Below are 16,092 nucleotides of genomic sequence, written 5' to 3' on the forward strand. Positions count from 1 at the left end.
GAGAGAGAGAGTGTGCGTGTGTGTATTTGAGAAAGAGAGCCTAGGAGATGGAAGGAGAGGAATGGGTGGCCATATGGCATGTGCTTTACCTCTGTTTCTTTTTTCATTGTAATTTATGATGCTTTCATACTTATCTTCAATTTAATGCACATGCACGTGGATGGCAACATTTTATTTGATTTCTTTTCTATTATTCATTCTCTCTTTATAGAAATAAATGAACACATGTATTCCCAGCTATTGTTATAAGAATCCCTATACACTTCTACCATCTATTCTGTCAAATCCTTTCTTACATGCAGAAACACACCCACCCACACATACTGCCATCATGGATCATGGTAATGGAGGAAAACAATATTTAGGTCTATTTGCATATAATGAAATCAAGATCAATGCATTCAATGGTTTTTAAACTATCGCGTCTTAAAATCATGTGGTGAAGGTGGAGTGGTTAACGTTTATGTTGACAATTTTATCAATATGTTCGTTGGTTTTAACTCTGGTGTCTTAACATCATGTGGTGAAGGCGGAGTGGGTGACTTCTATGGTGAAGATTTGGCTTCTGAGGATCAAAATGTCACACCTTGGAGAACTAGTGTAGCTTGGTAATTCAATCACTCCCTTGTTGTTATGGATCATTTCATGTATTGGTACTTGGATTTTAATATGACCTTCATACATAATCAAAATCAAGATGTATCATGGGAATGGGAGACCTTTTGTGGTACGTCAATCGACGGCCTAGACAGAATTGCTCATAAGTTGTAATTTGTAGCATGATAAATAACTATTATTGATTTGGGCTTTGGGATCTTTGTATTAATCCCTACATGGTATATTGTCGAGTAAGCAAGAATGGACTACATTGAAAGTCTTGCAAATAGTAGAAAGGTGAGACCCCTGTACTTTAGCACACCTAATGAGTAATGTATTGTATGTAATCCTAATTGCATGCACTAATATCCACATAGTAATGGAGTAAATTCCTGATTAATTTGCTGTTACGTTGCAATTTGTTCATTAATGACTTGAAAGAGTCATAGACCCAATTGATTTAGTTTCAAATGTGTCAAATACGAGAGAGCCATAAATGCCTTCCCAACTTTTTTGCACAACGTGGTGGTGATAGGAACCATTGAATCTAGCAAAAACCGAAGCCATAGCATCTAATGCCATCATCAAAGGATGGGTACATAAATCAAAGATATATTCTTTTGACACTGGGGCACTTCTATCATGGGGGTATTTGGCCCTTGGCAGTCTGGAGGGGAAATGTTTGCATCATCGATGTCAACAACCAAGTCGTGGTTATCTTAACAAATTTGTCTTTATGATCGACATGAAATGATGAGTAATCCTCCATTGCTGAATACTGTATATAGTCCCATGTTGAGTTAGGGGGTGATTGAAAAGCTGCATTCAGAGATATATTGGGAGCTGTCCACTACAGATACTATTGAGATATTTTTGGTAAACCTAGTTGAACAAAGGGAAGAAAAGTAGTTGCATTGAAAGAAATATGTGGGGAGTGTCCACAAGATAATAGATATTCGGAAACTAGTCGAACAAAGGGAAACAATCAAATGTTCCCAGGGATAACAAGGATACTAAGTAGATTCTACATGGTAGATGGCACTATCTCCGTTTTGATATAGCTTGGATTGTCGCTCATCTAGAGATATCCAATCAAGGACAGTAATATTCTCAAGTTGACACAAAGGGCTGGGAGCCCTGGGTATGCTTGCATGTACAAATATTGTTGATTTATAGTAGTCTTACACCTATGCACATGTGCATCGGCTCTCATCTTTGTCAATCAATGTAAGGACCTATATAGATGTCGATTCCAAATATACACCGTACTGTGTGTTGGTGCCATTGCACAATCCTTCTCGAGCTAGGGTGGAACATAGCACTGCCATCTTTGTTTGAAGGAGACTTTGGGAGACGGACAAAGATATTTTGGGGTTAAGACAAAAACAGCAGACACTGTTTTGTCATTGAACCGATATTTGCTCGACCTTGCTTTACTTTTTAAGTTTCAAAGATAAATCATGCTGTGATGACATTATCAGTTTGTGAACAATCCAGCTCTGCTATGGAAGGAATTTGAGTAGGCACGCGTGTTGTGTATCACCACTGATGCTGTTGTTATGGAACATAATGTCTTTTGACAGTTATTTAAACAAAGAAGAAATGGAATTAGATGCACTTCGAAGTGAGAAGTGGAATTAGATGAACTTGATAATAGAAGAGTTTGGAAGAAATTATGACAAAAGTTTGTGAGAGACATCGAGAAGTTATGTTTCAAATATTAGATGGAACTTGATAATAGAAGAGTTTGGAAGAAATTATGACAAAAGTTTGTGAGAGACATCGAGAAGTTATGTTTCAAATATTAGATGGAACTTGATAATAGAAGAGTTTGGAAGAAATTATGATCAAAGTTTGTGAGAGACATTGAGAAGTTATGTTTCAAATATTATATGGAACTTGATAATAGAAGAGTTAGAAAGAAATTATGATCAAAGTTTGTGAGAGACATTCATCGCAAGCAAGATTTTGCATGTATTTCATTCCTCAAGAATGCATGGCAAGCAAGATTTTGTATGCATTATCTACATTATCATCATCATCAAAAATCTATGGCAAGCAAGGTTTTGTATTGTGCTATGTTTATCATCATCATATAAAATCCATCAAAACAAGAATCTGTATGCAGTTTCTTCATCGTTGTTTAAACAATCCATGACCATAAGCAAGATTCTGTATACACTGTTTTCTTGACCACCCAACATTTTACTAATTTGATAATAGTGATGATGGTGAATGATCTCTGTTAATCATTATGGTTTGGATTGATTTTAATGATGATTTTAGGATATACTGAAGAAAAAACAACAAAAGAGAAGAAGAGGAGAGAAGTATATGTATCCAATGATTATATGAAGGATGATTAAGTTATAAGAGCTAAATTGGATGAAAATAGAAAGTGAATTTTCAAATTTTCAAGGGTAGTGATTCATAATCCAAAATGAAGAGAGATCATTTCCATATTTTTTGGGTTACCACTGTTAGTAGCAGTTGTTTTTATATGTAAAGGTATGTCTACCATGGGATAGATAGTGCCCTCACGCATGTGCTCATCATGGTGTGCTTGTGATTTTGTTAAGGTAAAACGAAGCTTTGAAAGATGTATTCTCTTTTCCATGATCAAAATAGATCATAAAAAATGTTATTTGGTCTCATTCATGATCAAAGTAGGCCATAAAGATGTTATTTTCTCCGTTTGAACAAATTACACCACAAATGATGTTGTTTGTGCTGTTTTGATGATCAAATTACACGATAAAAGGTGCTTGCTCTGTTTTATGATCAAAATACATCATAAAACATGGCGTTTTCATGATCAAAATACTCCCTGAAAGACGTTCCCTGTGTTGCATGATCAGAATAGACCATAAAAAATGTTCTCTCTGTTTCATGATCAAAATACCGCATGCAAGATGTTTTCTCTGTTGCATGATCAAAATAGACCATTAAAGATATTCTCTCTGTTTTATGCCCAAAATACTCCATAGAAGATGTTTTCTGGTCCGTTTCGTGATCAAAATGCATCAATAGTACCTTATTAATGTGGGGAATGATGGCTTGAAATATTCTATTTTGCTGAAACCTATTTATGCAAAGTCTTTTTCTTGGGTAACCCGAAACTATGATCTCCAGCATAGAGGTCTTCTCATTGTTGATCTGTACATGCAGTGGGTTGGAGCTTCTTCGTGATCCTCGGTATAATAAGGGACTTGCATTCTCGGAAGATGAAAGAAAGAGTCACTATCTGATAGGGCTTCTGCCTCCATCAGTCTTCACACAAGACATGCAGGTCAAGAGATACAATAAATGATTTTTTTGGTGTTCTGTGATAACAATCTAGTTGTATTGTTAGTCAGTAACTCATTACTACCTACATAAGATTTCTTGGATACTATCATCAATGTCACGAAGTGATGAAAAACAAAAAAGATTAATCAAGAAATTACACTTTGTATGATTGATTTTAAACGAACAAAATCTTGTGTCATTGTTTTCTAAACTTCCTTCTTTTCTTTCCTGAATTGAACATGTTATTAACTCCAGGATAATATGTAAGATTATTGCCAACGAACGTCAAGAAACCATAGCTTTTTGTCTGGTTGTGGAATAAATAGCTAGAGGTTGGATTCATGTTCATTTTTCTATGATAGGGAATGCTTATCAGGAATAGTCCTTACAAACCACAGAGGCCAATAGAAGTTTTGCATGTTATAGGTGGTGGCAAGCCATTAGAAACAATGTGATCAAGTGCTAGAAGAAAGGAAGTAAGAATTCAATACTGCTATGGATTTGGTGCCATGTGAAATTTGAAGAAGGAAGTTTGCACTCCCATTCCTACTGATAAACTCGGGACATCTGAGGTCGCATCCTGGACATGGGAGGCAAAAAGCAGCAGAAACAATGTGATCAAGTGCTAGAAGAAAGGAAGTAAGAATTCAATACTGCTATGGATTTGGTGCCATGTGAAATTTGAAGAAGGAAGTTTGCACTCCCATTCCTACTGATAAACTCGGGACATCTGAGGTCGCATCCTGGACATGGGAGGCAAAAAGCAGCAGAAACAATGTGATCAAGTGCTAGAAGAAAGGAAGTAAGAATTCAATACTGCTATGGATTTGGTGCCATGTGAAATTTGAAGAAGGAAGTTTGCACTCCCATTCCTACTGATAAACTCGGGACATCTGAGGTCGCATCCTGGACATGGGAGGCAAAAAGCAGCAGAAACAATGTGATCAAGTGCTAGAAGAAAGGAAGTAAGAATTCAATACTGCTATGGATTTGGTGCCATGTGAAATTTGAAGAAGGAAGTTTGCACTCCCATTCCTACTGATAAACTCGGGACATCTGAGGTCGCATCCTGGACATGGGAGGCAAAAAGCAGCAGAAACAATGTGATCAAGTGCTAGAAGAAAGGAAGTAAGAATTCAATACTGCTATGGATTTGGTGCCATGTGAAATTTGAAGAAGGAAGTTTGCACTCCCATTCCTACTGATAAACTCGGGACATCTGAGGTCGCATCCTGGACATGGGAGGCAAAAAGCAGCAGAAACAATGTGATCAAGTGCTAGAAGAAAGGAAGTAAGAATTCAATACTGCTATGGATTTGGTGCCATGTGAAATTTGAAGAAGGAAGTTTGCACTCCCATTCCTACTGATAAACTCGGGACATCTGAGGTCGCATCCTGGACATGGGAGGCAAAAAGCAGCAGAAACAATGTGATCAAGTGCTAGAAGAAAGGAAGTAAGAATTCAATACTGCTATGGATTTGGTGCCATGTGAAATTTGAAGAAGGAAGTTTGCACTCCCATTCCTACTGATAAACTCGGGACATCTGAGGTCGCATCCTGGACATGGGAGGCAAAAAGCAGCACTATAAACCCCCTGTCTAGCATAGTTATGAACATAACTCTTGTTAGATGTTGTCATTGAACCATTGGGAATTCCCAGCATTTCGTAATGTTATATCGTGTATTTATTATGGATCCATGGTCAAGAACATATTCTTGTTTATAATGACTTGTGACATTCTCATATGAACTTGTATGAGCTTGTTGAATGTTTTATTGTCTTCATAGAACCTCGTTGTATTAACTTCTAGTGTTTTTTGTGTCAACAAAATTTGATTGTTCCTAGTTTATTGACTTGTATTGTAAAAAAACTTGAATATTACGCTGCCTGGATAGAACCAAGAATATTTTTATAACTTGTATATATTTTTTGTGTCGGAAATATTAATAGTAGCAAAACTTGTTCAATTCCTTCCATGAATAGGAAAACCGCATCTTGCACAATGTGCGCATGTATGATGATCCTCTCCAGAAGTATGTGGCAGTAATGGATCTCCAGGTATATTTTGATGTGCTATAGGACGTTGTGGGTGATGGCATTGTTTTATGTTGAAAGTTAATTCAACATACATGTATGACGATACAACCAGGAAAGGAATGAGAGGCTATTTTTCAAGGTATTGATTGATCATGTGGAAGAGATGCTTCCTATTGTGTATACCCCAACTGTCGGTGAAGCATGCCAAAAATATGGATCTATATTTAGGCGTCCACATGGTCTTTATATCAGCCTCAAAGAGCGGTAAGTTTTTTGTGATTATTGGATTGTGTGAAAGGACGATCAATCATTTAAACTGAATAACGTCATATACCATTTCTCCTTACTTCAACCATATTTTTATGCACAAGGGGAAAGATCTTGGATGTCTTGAAGAATTGGCCAGAAAAGCTTGTCGAAGTGATCGTAGTAACTGATGGTGAACGCATTCTAGGACTCGGAGACCTCGGATGCCAGGTTACTTTTTTCTTTTGTTTTATTAAGACAATACCTGCTGACATCTTTAACATAATATTTTCTGTCCCAAATTATGAAGAAATATTTAAATGCATGTTTAATATTCACAACAACTGAAATTAAAATTAATAAACCAGGGAATGGGGATACCAGTGGGAAAGCTTAATCTTTACACTGCTCTTGGTGGAATTCGACCTTCTGTGGTAAAGCATTAAAGTTTTATAGTTCTATTAAATAAATGGTTTCATTTAAAAACAAAAACAAATTGTGATATCTTAGTTTATAACTAATTTGGTAAATCTTCCATCTAGTGTCTTCCCGTTACTATAGATGTAGGTACTAACAATGAGGACCTACTAAAAGATCCATTTTACATTGGACTAAGACAACGACGGACCACTGGAAAGGTTAGAATTGAAGAGAATAGAGATGAGTGGAGAACAGAGTTTTTTGGGTTTTTATTTTCTCTATGTTTTCATTAATGGTGTTCCTTCAGGAATATAATGATTTGCTACATGAATTTATGATTGCTGTCAAAAAAGCATATGGAGAGAAAGTCCTCATTCAGGTAAGCTACCATACATTGCATTCACATAAGGTTTTTTAACTATATTAATTGTTCTCTATTGTTTTTCTATATATTGCTGGTTTGTCAAGTACGTAATTCATTCATTTTGATTATATTCTTTGTTCCCTATTGTGTCTCTATATATTGCTGTTTTTATAGTGCATAATTCATTTTGATTTTTTTATGCTTTCATAGTTTGAAGATTTTGCAAACCGCAATGCTTTTGAGTTACTGGAGAAGTATCAGAAAACACACCTAGTATTTAATGATGACATTCAGGTAAATTTGTTTTTGGATAATCTCTGTATGAAAACAAATAGACTATATCTTGGGGAAAAGTGTTGTTGATTTCTATAGATATTTCAAATTCAGGTTTTCTTTATCTCAGGTTCGAAACTATATTTCTGGAACTATTTAGTCTATTTAGTTTCTAGGGATTGTTTGTCAAAAATCAGTTTTGTGTGGAAATATGTCTGTAGGGCACAGCTGTGGTGGTTTTGGGAGGAATTCTTGCATCTTTGAAGGTGTCTAGAACCTGCACGTTAGGTGATCATACTTTCCTTTTCTTCGGAGCAGGAGAGGTAGGAAATGTTTGTGTTTAGAACTGATGATATTTTTTTTCTGCTGAAGAAAAGGGATGAACAATCGCATCTTTCATTTGTATTCCCCCAAAAAAGCAATAAATAAATAAAAAGAAGATTCAAATCTTAACAAGTTATTTTTCTGCAATCATAAGTATTAAAATATATTTGCATGTTTTTATTGAGCAGGCTGGTACTGGCATTGCTGAACTGATTGCTTTGGAAATTACAAAGCAGGTTATGTAGGATAAAAGATAAACTACCATTATTTGAATTCCAATTATGAGATAATTTGTTTTTTCTGTTCCAAAGAAAAACTAGAGACTTTAGCGGTGAAGTAAATTTGATGTAGAATTTTGTTGTTCATACTTCATTATTTTCAGTCAAACATGTCTTTGGATGAAGCACGAAGGAGGATATGGATGGTTGACTCAAAGGTTAGCTGCTAGCACTGCTTTTCTTCTAAAGTATCATAGCAAGGTATTTGAAGGAGTGAGCTGAAACGAACAAATGATTCAAAAAAAAATGAAATATCCACACTTATTTCAGTATATAAAAAGAGTGGTGATTAGTTTAACTTAAGTTGATGGAAGGTAAGGGATTTATATAAAGGGCTCCAAGTTTTATATAGGAGATCATTGTGATAAAGAGTTTTTATATGTAGACTTAAAATGAGCTACGATTTTTTATGGGGGAAGATATTCACTGCATTCATACAATATAACATGCTTTCTTTCTTTAGGGTCTGATTGTGAAGTCAAGATTGGAATCTCTGCAGCACTTCAAACGGAACTTCGCTCATGAACACAGGGGATGTAAGGATTTACTTTCTGCAGTCAAGGTATATGGTCTATATTGAGAAGAAGAAATGGGCCATGAATGTCTTGGTGTCACAAGTGTGAATTGTTTATGAAAATAGCTCAAAAGTTTCATCTGAGAGAAGCTTAGTGAACAAGTTTTGGGAATTAGAGATGTTTCCTAATTCTTTTCGTTACATTTATAATATTTTTACTGGAGTTAAGACCAACCATCTTAATCGATTCTTTTCATTACATTTATAATATTTTCACAGGAGTTAAGACCAACCATCTTAATCGGTTCCTTGGGTCAGAAGAGTGCATTCACCAAAGAAGTCTTGGAAACTCTATCTTCTTTTAATGAGGTTTTGATGCCGGGTCTTGAAAACAGTAACGCTTTCCTGTTATGGAAGCTTTTATAAACTGATGCTTTAAATTGGGTGACATGTAGAAACCTGTTGTTATGGCTTTGTCAAACCCGACTTCACATGCTGAATGTACTGCAGAAGAAGCTTATGAGTGGACGCAGGTGAAGGAATAGCTCAATATTTTGGCCAATAAATAAATGAATCCACTTCATCATGAAGTAACCTCGCTCAATAAAATTTTGCTTCAACGTAGGGACGAGTGATATTTGGAAGTGGAAGTCCATTTGATCCTGTGACAATGAGCGGAAAAACATTTACTCCAGGGCAGGTAATGTATTACAATGAGTTCAGTGTTTATGAAGTTGTGAAATTTTAATGCATCAATTTATGTTTCTGAAGGCCAACAATGCTTATACCTTTCCTGGAACCGGGCTTGGTGTAATAATATCTGGAGCAATTCGAGTACACGATGATATGTTGTTAACAGCTGGTAAGAATAACTACATTGAGGAATTTAGTTCAAAACTTGATATAACTAAATTAAAGAAGTTAGTACAAAGCTTGACATGCTATATTATTGCCTGCAAAAGCTCCGACTGATCTATGAGCCCAAAAGTTACATACATCAGGGTAAACCCACACATGGAAAGAGAGACCTATCTTTAAACTGGAAACTTAGGTGTATACATATGAATAAGGTAGTTGAAGTCTTACTAAACTGGATGTTCAATCCTTTCACAATCCATACGAATAAATAACAAGATTCAACATAGCGAGGAAATCATAGGAGCCTTTTATGAAGAAAGTAAATAATAAGATTATTTTACAAAGAAGATTGATGCAATCAGTTGTCTGGCCAATGATTGAGACCCTAAATTTGGTGCCCCCATCTTTGCATCACACAATTCTTAAATCTTTCTTCAAAGAGTTTTATTTGCCCCCATTTAGTATATTGCAATGTCACACCAAGGTATGATTATTGTCATTTCTCGAATGTTTCTCTCGGATATGATGGTTACATATAAGCAAAATAGCCTAAAAATGGAAGATGCCTGATGTTTATCTTATTTCAACAGCAAGAGCTTTGGCTCAACAAGTTACAAAAGAGTATCTGGATAATGGTCTAGTGTACCCACCTTTCCGGAACATAAGAAAAATCTCAGCTAATATAGCTGCAGCTGTTGCAGGCAAAGCATATGACCTAGGTATGACTCGAGAAACATTTCGTGTATTAATGTGTTTTGTCAACTAGAAGCAAATTGTCCGTTTTCATGGGGACAAAATGATAGTGGTGTTAATCGATCATTCAGATTTAGGATAATATGCTTTGTTGTTTTTGTTGATAGGTCTGGCAACAAGGCTTCCTCGACCATCCAATCTGCTGGCTTATGCCGAGAGCTGCATGTATAGCCCACTCTATAGATGCTATCGATGAGCACAGGGAAATTCTAGAACACAAGGCTAATGGCATAGACATCTCATTGTTTGTTTTGAGATTTTGAAACTTCTGCAAAATTCTAGAATACTAGGCTAATGGCATAGACATCTCATTGTTTGTTTTGAGATTTTGAAACATCTGTACATACAGGGATTAACCCTCTCAGCAAGCGTAGTACTCTTTAAGTAAATAAATAAAGTGCGGAAATTCCAACATTTTAGTACTGGTTCTAATGAATCAGAAGGTTAATCTCTACAAAGTTTTGAGTTGTTTCTTGTGTCCAATAACTCGAGTGGGAATGGAAAGATTGCAAGGCCTGTTGGATTCATTTTAAAGACAAAATGTAAGGGGCTTAATTTTTGCATCCAATCCCTTGCAGCCTTGTGGAAGAATCAAAACTCTCTTAATTTCTTGGTATCAAAAATATATCTGAATTTGAAAAGGTGAACTAAGTCCTAAAAGCTAGGGTTCCAATGCTTTGATGTTTTATAATGAGATGAGATCTAGTGTCATTATTGGTTTGAACTTTTCCATGCCTTGTGATTTCTCTTCACTTGTTCATGCTCAAACATTCAAGTTTTTTTGCTGCAAAAATGAACGGAGTGCATTGGCTTGACATTAGATTCATGTGAAGAATTGGGATTGAATATATTTTTTTGCATTACATTGGTCATGAGTTCTTATTGTGAAGTTTCCACCAATTTCTTCTAATGATAGAGCTAATGTATATGCCATAAACTTAGCAGCGGTGGCCAAAGAAAATGGTCCTTGAGAGTTTGGCAATTGGTATATAGGCATTCACAGGAGGAGTATTTACAATGCCTTGAACAATGAGTGTCCATTTGACCTTGTTTATTTATTTATACATCCATACGTTTCTTCTGGCATCTAGGTGGTATGGCTTATTTTTAGAAAACCCTAAACCCTAAACCCATTCTTCTCACGATACTTGCCATATTCGTACAATCCATTGATCATCATTGTAAAGCCATAAACGCTCTAGCCTCTTTAAGGAACCTGGACTAGGATTAGGTGTTTTCCTGGAGCTCTTGCAGCCCGTGTCATGTGAGATGGGTTTAATGTTCAATAGTGAAAACCTTGAAAGAAGAGGATACATAAAAAGAAAGATGAAAAAAGTTGCAGCTGACTGTGAAAACCAGCCAGATTGTTCCAAGGGGTAAATAAAGACAAGTAGGTTATGAACGAGCAATGCTTTGAATGCAGCCCTAGAGTGTTAGAAGTTCTACGTTATGACTCCCCAATATGTGAAATTTTTGATTATTCTTCGTGATATTCAAACATAACATAATCTGAATGGAGTTCTATCCGAAACAAGCAGTTTTATGGAAGTCTTATCAATAGAATCGTCATTTCTCTAAGATCTGGGCATAATCAATTCCAATTTCTTTTTCTCTGGCATTCCACGTATTGTTGTATTAATCGGGATTACTAATAATATAAATGCTTTTGGCATTTGGCGGTACGAGAAAGCAATAAGTACGCCGCACATCATTCATGCGTTTTACTTTGCAACCTGACATTAAAACGCAATGGACAAAGGCTTCTGATGGGTGGAGAAACAGAGTGTCGTAACTTGTTTATGGCAACCCCCAGAAAAACATGTATGTGTTTTTTTGTTACTGGAATTCGACCCCTCTCTAACTGTGATAGAAAAGCCTACCCATTCAAAAGTAAAAAAGGATTTCTATTGTATAGAAATCCGATTCGATTAATAGTGACCGAGACAAAGAAAGATTCATATGTACAATATTCTTGTTTTATATTATGTCAATCTCAGATATCAATGATAGATCTCTAAAACATAATCTGGACTAGGTGAGTACTATATTTGTGTGTAAAATAAATAGTACTACCTTAATGAACTTGTTGCAGTACAAAGGCAGTTGGTAAGTGCGAAAAGTAAACACTATTGAGGATTATAGAGAAGCAGAACATTCAGTATCATCAGTTCCCCGAACCAAAGGATTTTTATCGCGGCTCAACAAGTTTAAATCAATTTCACAGGCTTATATTCATGGGAGTTTATGGAATGCAAGAGTATAGATGGAAATTCATATTTGAATCTTCTATTGAGTAAGAGTCCAGACAGTTGTGCTCCCGTGGTGAAGGTAAAAAGAAAGGTACCAGGGATCCCAAAACAAAATCCAATTTTGTTTTATCCATCTATTGAAGGTTTGGAATACGAAATTTTTTGTTGATATCACTCTAGTGGATGAAGATTTCCTATCAGGTTTTATGAACCAAAGCGTAATAGAATCCGTAGAGGGTTGGGGATTCTCCAAAAAACAATCTACCTTGGATGCTAATAATTGGAATAATTGGATAGGTTCTTTTTATAGATATAATTTACCACTAGAAGTTTGGGATAGCATAGTACCCCAAAAAATGGGAACTCAATTTATGTAATTTTGATACGTTGAAAAATACCAAAACAAAGATTCTAAAGTAATAAAAAATCGACCCTTAAGAGGAAGAAGAATCACAAAGCTATTCCATCTACACAAAAAATCCCTTATTGCAGAACCGGATTGACAATTATAATGAACGTTTTCTAATATATTTATTTTTGTTAAATAGTTTTACCAATTTTCTGCTACATGGGCATACCCAGCTATTTGCTAAACAACAAGATTCCCTATAAGCAAACTTTTGAGTTCAAGCTTTTAATCCATGTTTTATATGATATATAATTTATAAATATTTGATGGGTTGGATGAGCTTGCCGGGTGAGCTAATTTCTAATAAGAAAACATGGCATAGGCAACAATAGCATAACAACTTATCACTGGGGTGAGCTAATTTCTAATAAGAAAGAAAGAAAGAAAAAGAAGAGAAAAAAGAAACGATAAAAAACTCATAAAACATATATTCGAGAATATGAAGAAAACATGACATGGGCAATAGTAGAATAACAATTTACCATTAGGGTGAGCTAATTTCTAATAACAAACAAAGAAAAAAAATGTAACATGACACTAACAAGAGGATATGAGAAAGTTAGGAATTTAACTCAAGACACAAGCAATAGTAACATTGCAACTTACCACTAGGTTAAGCTTATTTCTAATAACAAAAAATGAAAAAACTAATTTAAAATTTTGCTATGTTACTAACAAGAGAGAGATGATAAAATTGGGATTTGAACCCAAGACATAAGCAACAATAGCCCATCTCGGTAGCACTAGAATGACCTGAATTTGTGATAGAAAACATGAAAAAAAGGAAAAAAAAGGAGCACATATTTTTCCCTTTTCAAACGTGTTCGTTTTCAAACGTTTTCAATCGTTTGAATGCGTGCGCGAACACGAATATTACATTCTATGAATATACGTATACACTATGTATGTACTATGAAGTATGTAATAAAAATATTTATATTATATGTTTTTTTATAACACGCTTAAAATAATATCATCATCATGTAATAATGATATATATTTTCAAATCTTTATTCTTTACTTATAATATTATAGTTTCAAGCAATAACCTTTATTAAATACTCTAGAAAGTATAAACGCGAGGTCTCTAGATTCGATTTTAAAGTTTAAAGTTTAAAACTTAATTTTTTATTAGCCTTTTTTTAATATCGTTTTTCTAGGGAAAAGTACCAGGATACCCTTGGAAGTTCGTCTATTTACCAGAATGCCCCTGGAAGTTCTAAATTTACCAAACTACCCCTATGTCTAAAAAAATACACTTTATAAAGCAATTATACACTCAAATCTACAAGCCCTATTTACCAGAATACCCTTCAAACACAAATTTCTTTACTTAAGCGAATCTTTGGGTCCTTTGTACTTGTTAAGTAATTAGGTAATTAACTAGGGTTAATTAGAGACTAATTGTATGGTTACGTTAAGCAGCGAAAGATTAGTATGATATGCGCGTGAGAGTGTGTGAGAGGAAGAGAGAGAGAGAGAGAGAGAGGAAGTTACACTTGAACACAAAGATAAATGGGGGATGATTGACTATATTGAAAAGTGTCATCACATACAAAAATACCCACAATGAGGTATATATACAACCCATGTGCAAAGGTGCACATGTGTGGGTAGAACATAGGTACTTATGTGTAAGTCCTACATTAAATGTACTAAGGAGTAGAGGATCTAGAATATCCCACTTAAGTACAAGGTCCTATTTAAAGGCTTAAGGTCAACACATTAACTAAATTCGATCTAGGTAACTACTAAGTTACATGTGTTGACTAACTAAATTAAACTAGTTGAGCTTGATATCTCAACAATACCTAACAGTCTTTTCTTTCTTGTTCATTGGGTTGATCAATCGTCTTCATCATCAGGATATAGGTTTACCTTGTGCATTATTAGATATTTTGGTTGAGTTGATAGATATATTTGATTTTGTAGATATTTTTGGAATTACACTTTTTGTAGACGGATCAAAATTAACATGTAATTATTACATTTCGATAATTAATTTTGGTTTGCAAGTATTTTTGAAATTGAGGAGATTTAGTTGTGATTGCATTTTGCTAACAAAATTTAGTGTAAAATCATGAAATTTGGTTTAAGATAGCATTTTAATAGCAAAGTGTTATGTGAGATTTCGTTTAAAATGACATTTTGGTAGCAAAGTTTTTCGTGAGATTTGGTTTGACATTTTGGCTGCAAATTGTTTGTGAATCCACAAATTCATGGATTTTGGCTTCAAAATGGCATCCCAATTGTAAAATTTGGTGTGTGATAAAATGTTTTGGTTTTAAGATTAAGTTTTGGTCACTTCAATCACAAATTTTGGTTTTATGGGATTAAGCCAGTATAAGTCGGTGTAAATTCATAGAATTGGATTTTAAGGTGACCTTTCAATTGAAATTTTTGATATATAATATAATTTTGATTTATGATGTATTTTGAAAAATAAAAGTGGTATAAATTGGTCAAAATAGGTATATAGTGGCATTATGGTAAATAAGTTTAGGTTTAAGGGTACTCTGATAAATAAGGCTTGTAGATTTGAGTATATAATTACTTTATAAAGTGTATTTTTTTGGACATAGGGATAGTTTGGTAAATAGACGAACTTCCAGGGTATCCTAGTACTTTTCCCTTTTTTCTAATAGAATAACTTCTTTTTTTTCCGAAAAAAGCCTTAGCTTTTTTCAAAAAAATAGTCTTTTTTTTTCTAAAACAATAGCCTTTTCTTCACACTTAATACTAAATAGTAAAAATATTAACACGATATTTATTTTATGTATTTCATTATCTTTGTGAAGTACTTATGGAATTTTGTGTATCTTTGTTCTTATAGTAATGACATTTTAAATTTTTTTATGTTAAATGACATGTTAGTTTTTGCAATTTTTTTTATTTTTTTCCAAAAAAACTTTTTGCAATCTTAAGTCATGTGGCATATACCTTTAAAAAATGCCCTTCAAAAAACTTTGATTCTAATTTGTCAAATGTAGGCCTTGGACTAGTTGTGGACAATGAAATGTTTGCGGCCAAGTTTTGTATGCTATCATCAATGATGTCTTCTAAGTGGCATCACATACTTTAAAGGATAGCAAAATAGAAATCGTAGATTGGAAACTTGGCCCATAAACTTGAGTAAATGTTTTTCGGCTCGCCATTGCCACGTAAACGATTGCGCGTGTGATACTTGTGTGGATTCCGAGTACGTGCATGACACAGAGAAGACTCTATGAATCAATAGAGTTCAAATCATTGTGGTTGCTTAGCATCAATTAGTCAAGGATATTCTGGGAATTGTGATAGGCTAACGCTAGCATGGGGCTTTGAGTGTAAAATTGGTATTACATTTTTATCAATATTTAGGCGTGATGTGGAAAATTGTTAAGAGTTTGGTGGAGTAATGAAGAATGATGTGATTTAACGGTCCCAAATGATGTAAATGAAAAATGATGAATGATGGAACCCTTAACAGCCCCAAATATT

General features: G+C 34.7%; 1 protein-coding gene across 2 annotated transcripts; it reads left to right on the plus strand.

The window, feature by feature from the left end:
* Window position 1: 1 nt before the first annotated feature.
* Window positions 2-10,219, plus strand: LOC147853689 (NADP-dependent malic enzyme-like). 2 transcript variants are annotated; one of them, XM_087332248.1, is made up of 20 exons: window positions 8-341; window positions 530-608; window positions 3,766-3,886; window positions 5,871-5,945; window positions 6,037-6,188; window positions 6,296-6,401; window positions 6,539-6,604; window positions 6,713-6,808; window positions 6,898-6,969; window positions 7,165-7,248; window positions 7,449-7,550; window positions 7,740-7,787; window positions 7,934-7,987; window positions 8,293-8,391; window positions 8,623-8,712; window positions 8,799-8,876; window positions 8,969-9,043; window positions 9,115-9,205; window positions 9,792-9,920; window positions 10,062-10,219. In XM_087332248.1, exons 1-20 carry the CDS (start codon window positions 218-220, stop codon window positions 10,148-10,150), a joined length of 1,830 nt encoding a protein of 609 aa, XP_087188374.1. In that variant the 5' UTR covers window positions 8-217; the 3' UTR covers window positions 10,151-10,219. The 2 variants fall into 2 exon arrangements, with proteins under 2 accessions (XP_087188375.1, XP_087188374.1); XM_087332249.1 differs by lacking the exon at window positions 9,792-9,920 and having other exon boundaries at window positions 2-341.
* Window positions 10,220-16,092: the final 5,873 nt, after the last annotated feature.

Source organism: Azolla caroliniana, unplaced genomic scaffold (genome assembly GCF_043228905.1).
Source record: "Azolla caroliniana isolate FFs.n. ecotype wild unplaced genomic scaffold, voAzoCaro1.0.p SCAF_16, whole genome shotgun sequence".
Taxonomy (NCBI): Eukaryota; Viridiplantae; Streptophyta; class Polypodiopsida; order Salviniales; family Salviniaceae; genus Azolla; species Azolla caroliniana.

Excerpts from the sequence above, each read along its gene's own strand:
- LOC147853689 (XM_087332248.1), top strand. The coding sequence starts at position 218 with ATGAACACATGTATTCCCAGCTATTGTTATAAGAATCCCTATACACTT. Across the intron at positions 8,713-8,798 it reads CTCTATCTTCTTTTAATGAG|AAACCTGTTGTTATGGCTTT; the intron begins GTTTTGATGCCG and ends GGTGACATGTAG. Across the intron at positions 9,206-9,791 it reads TGATATGTTGTTAACAGCTG|CAAGAGCTTTGGCTCAACAA; the intron begins GTAAGAATAACT and ends TTATTTCAACAG.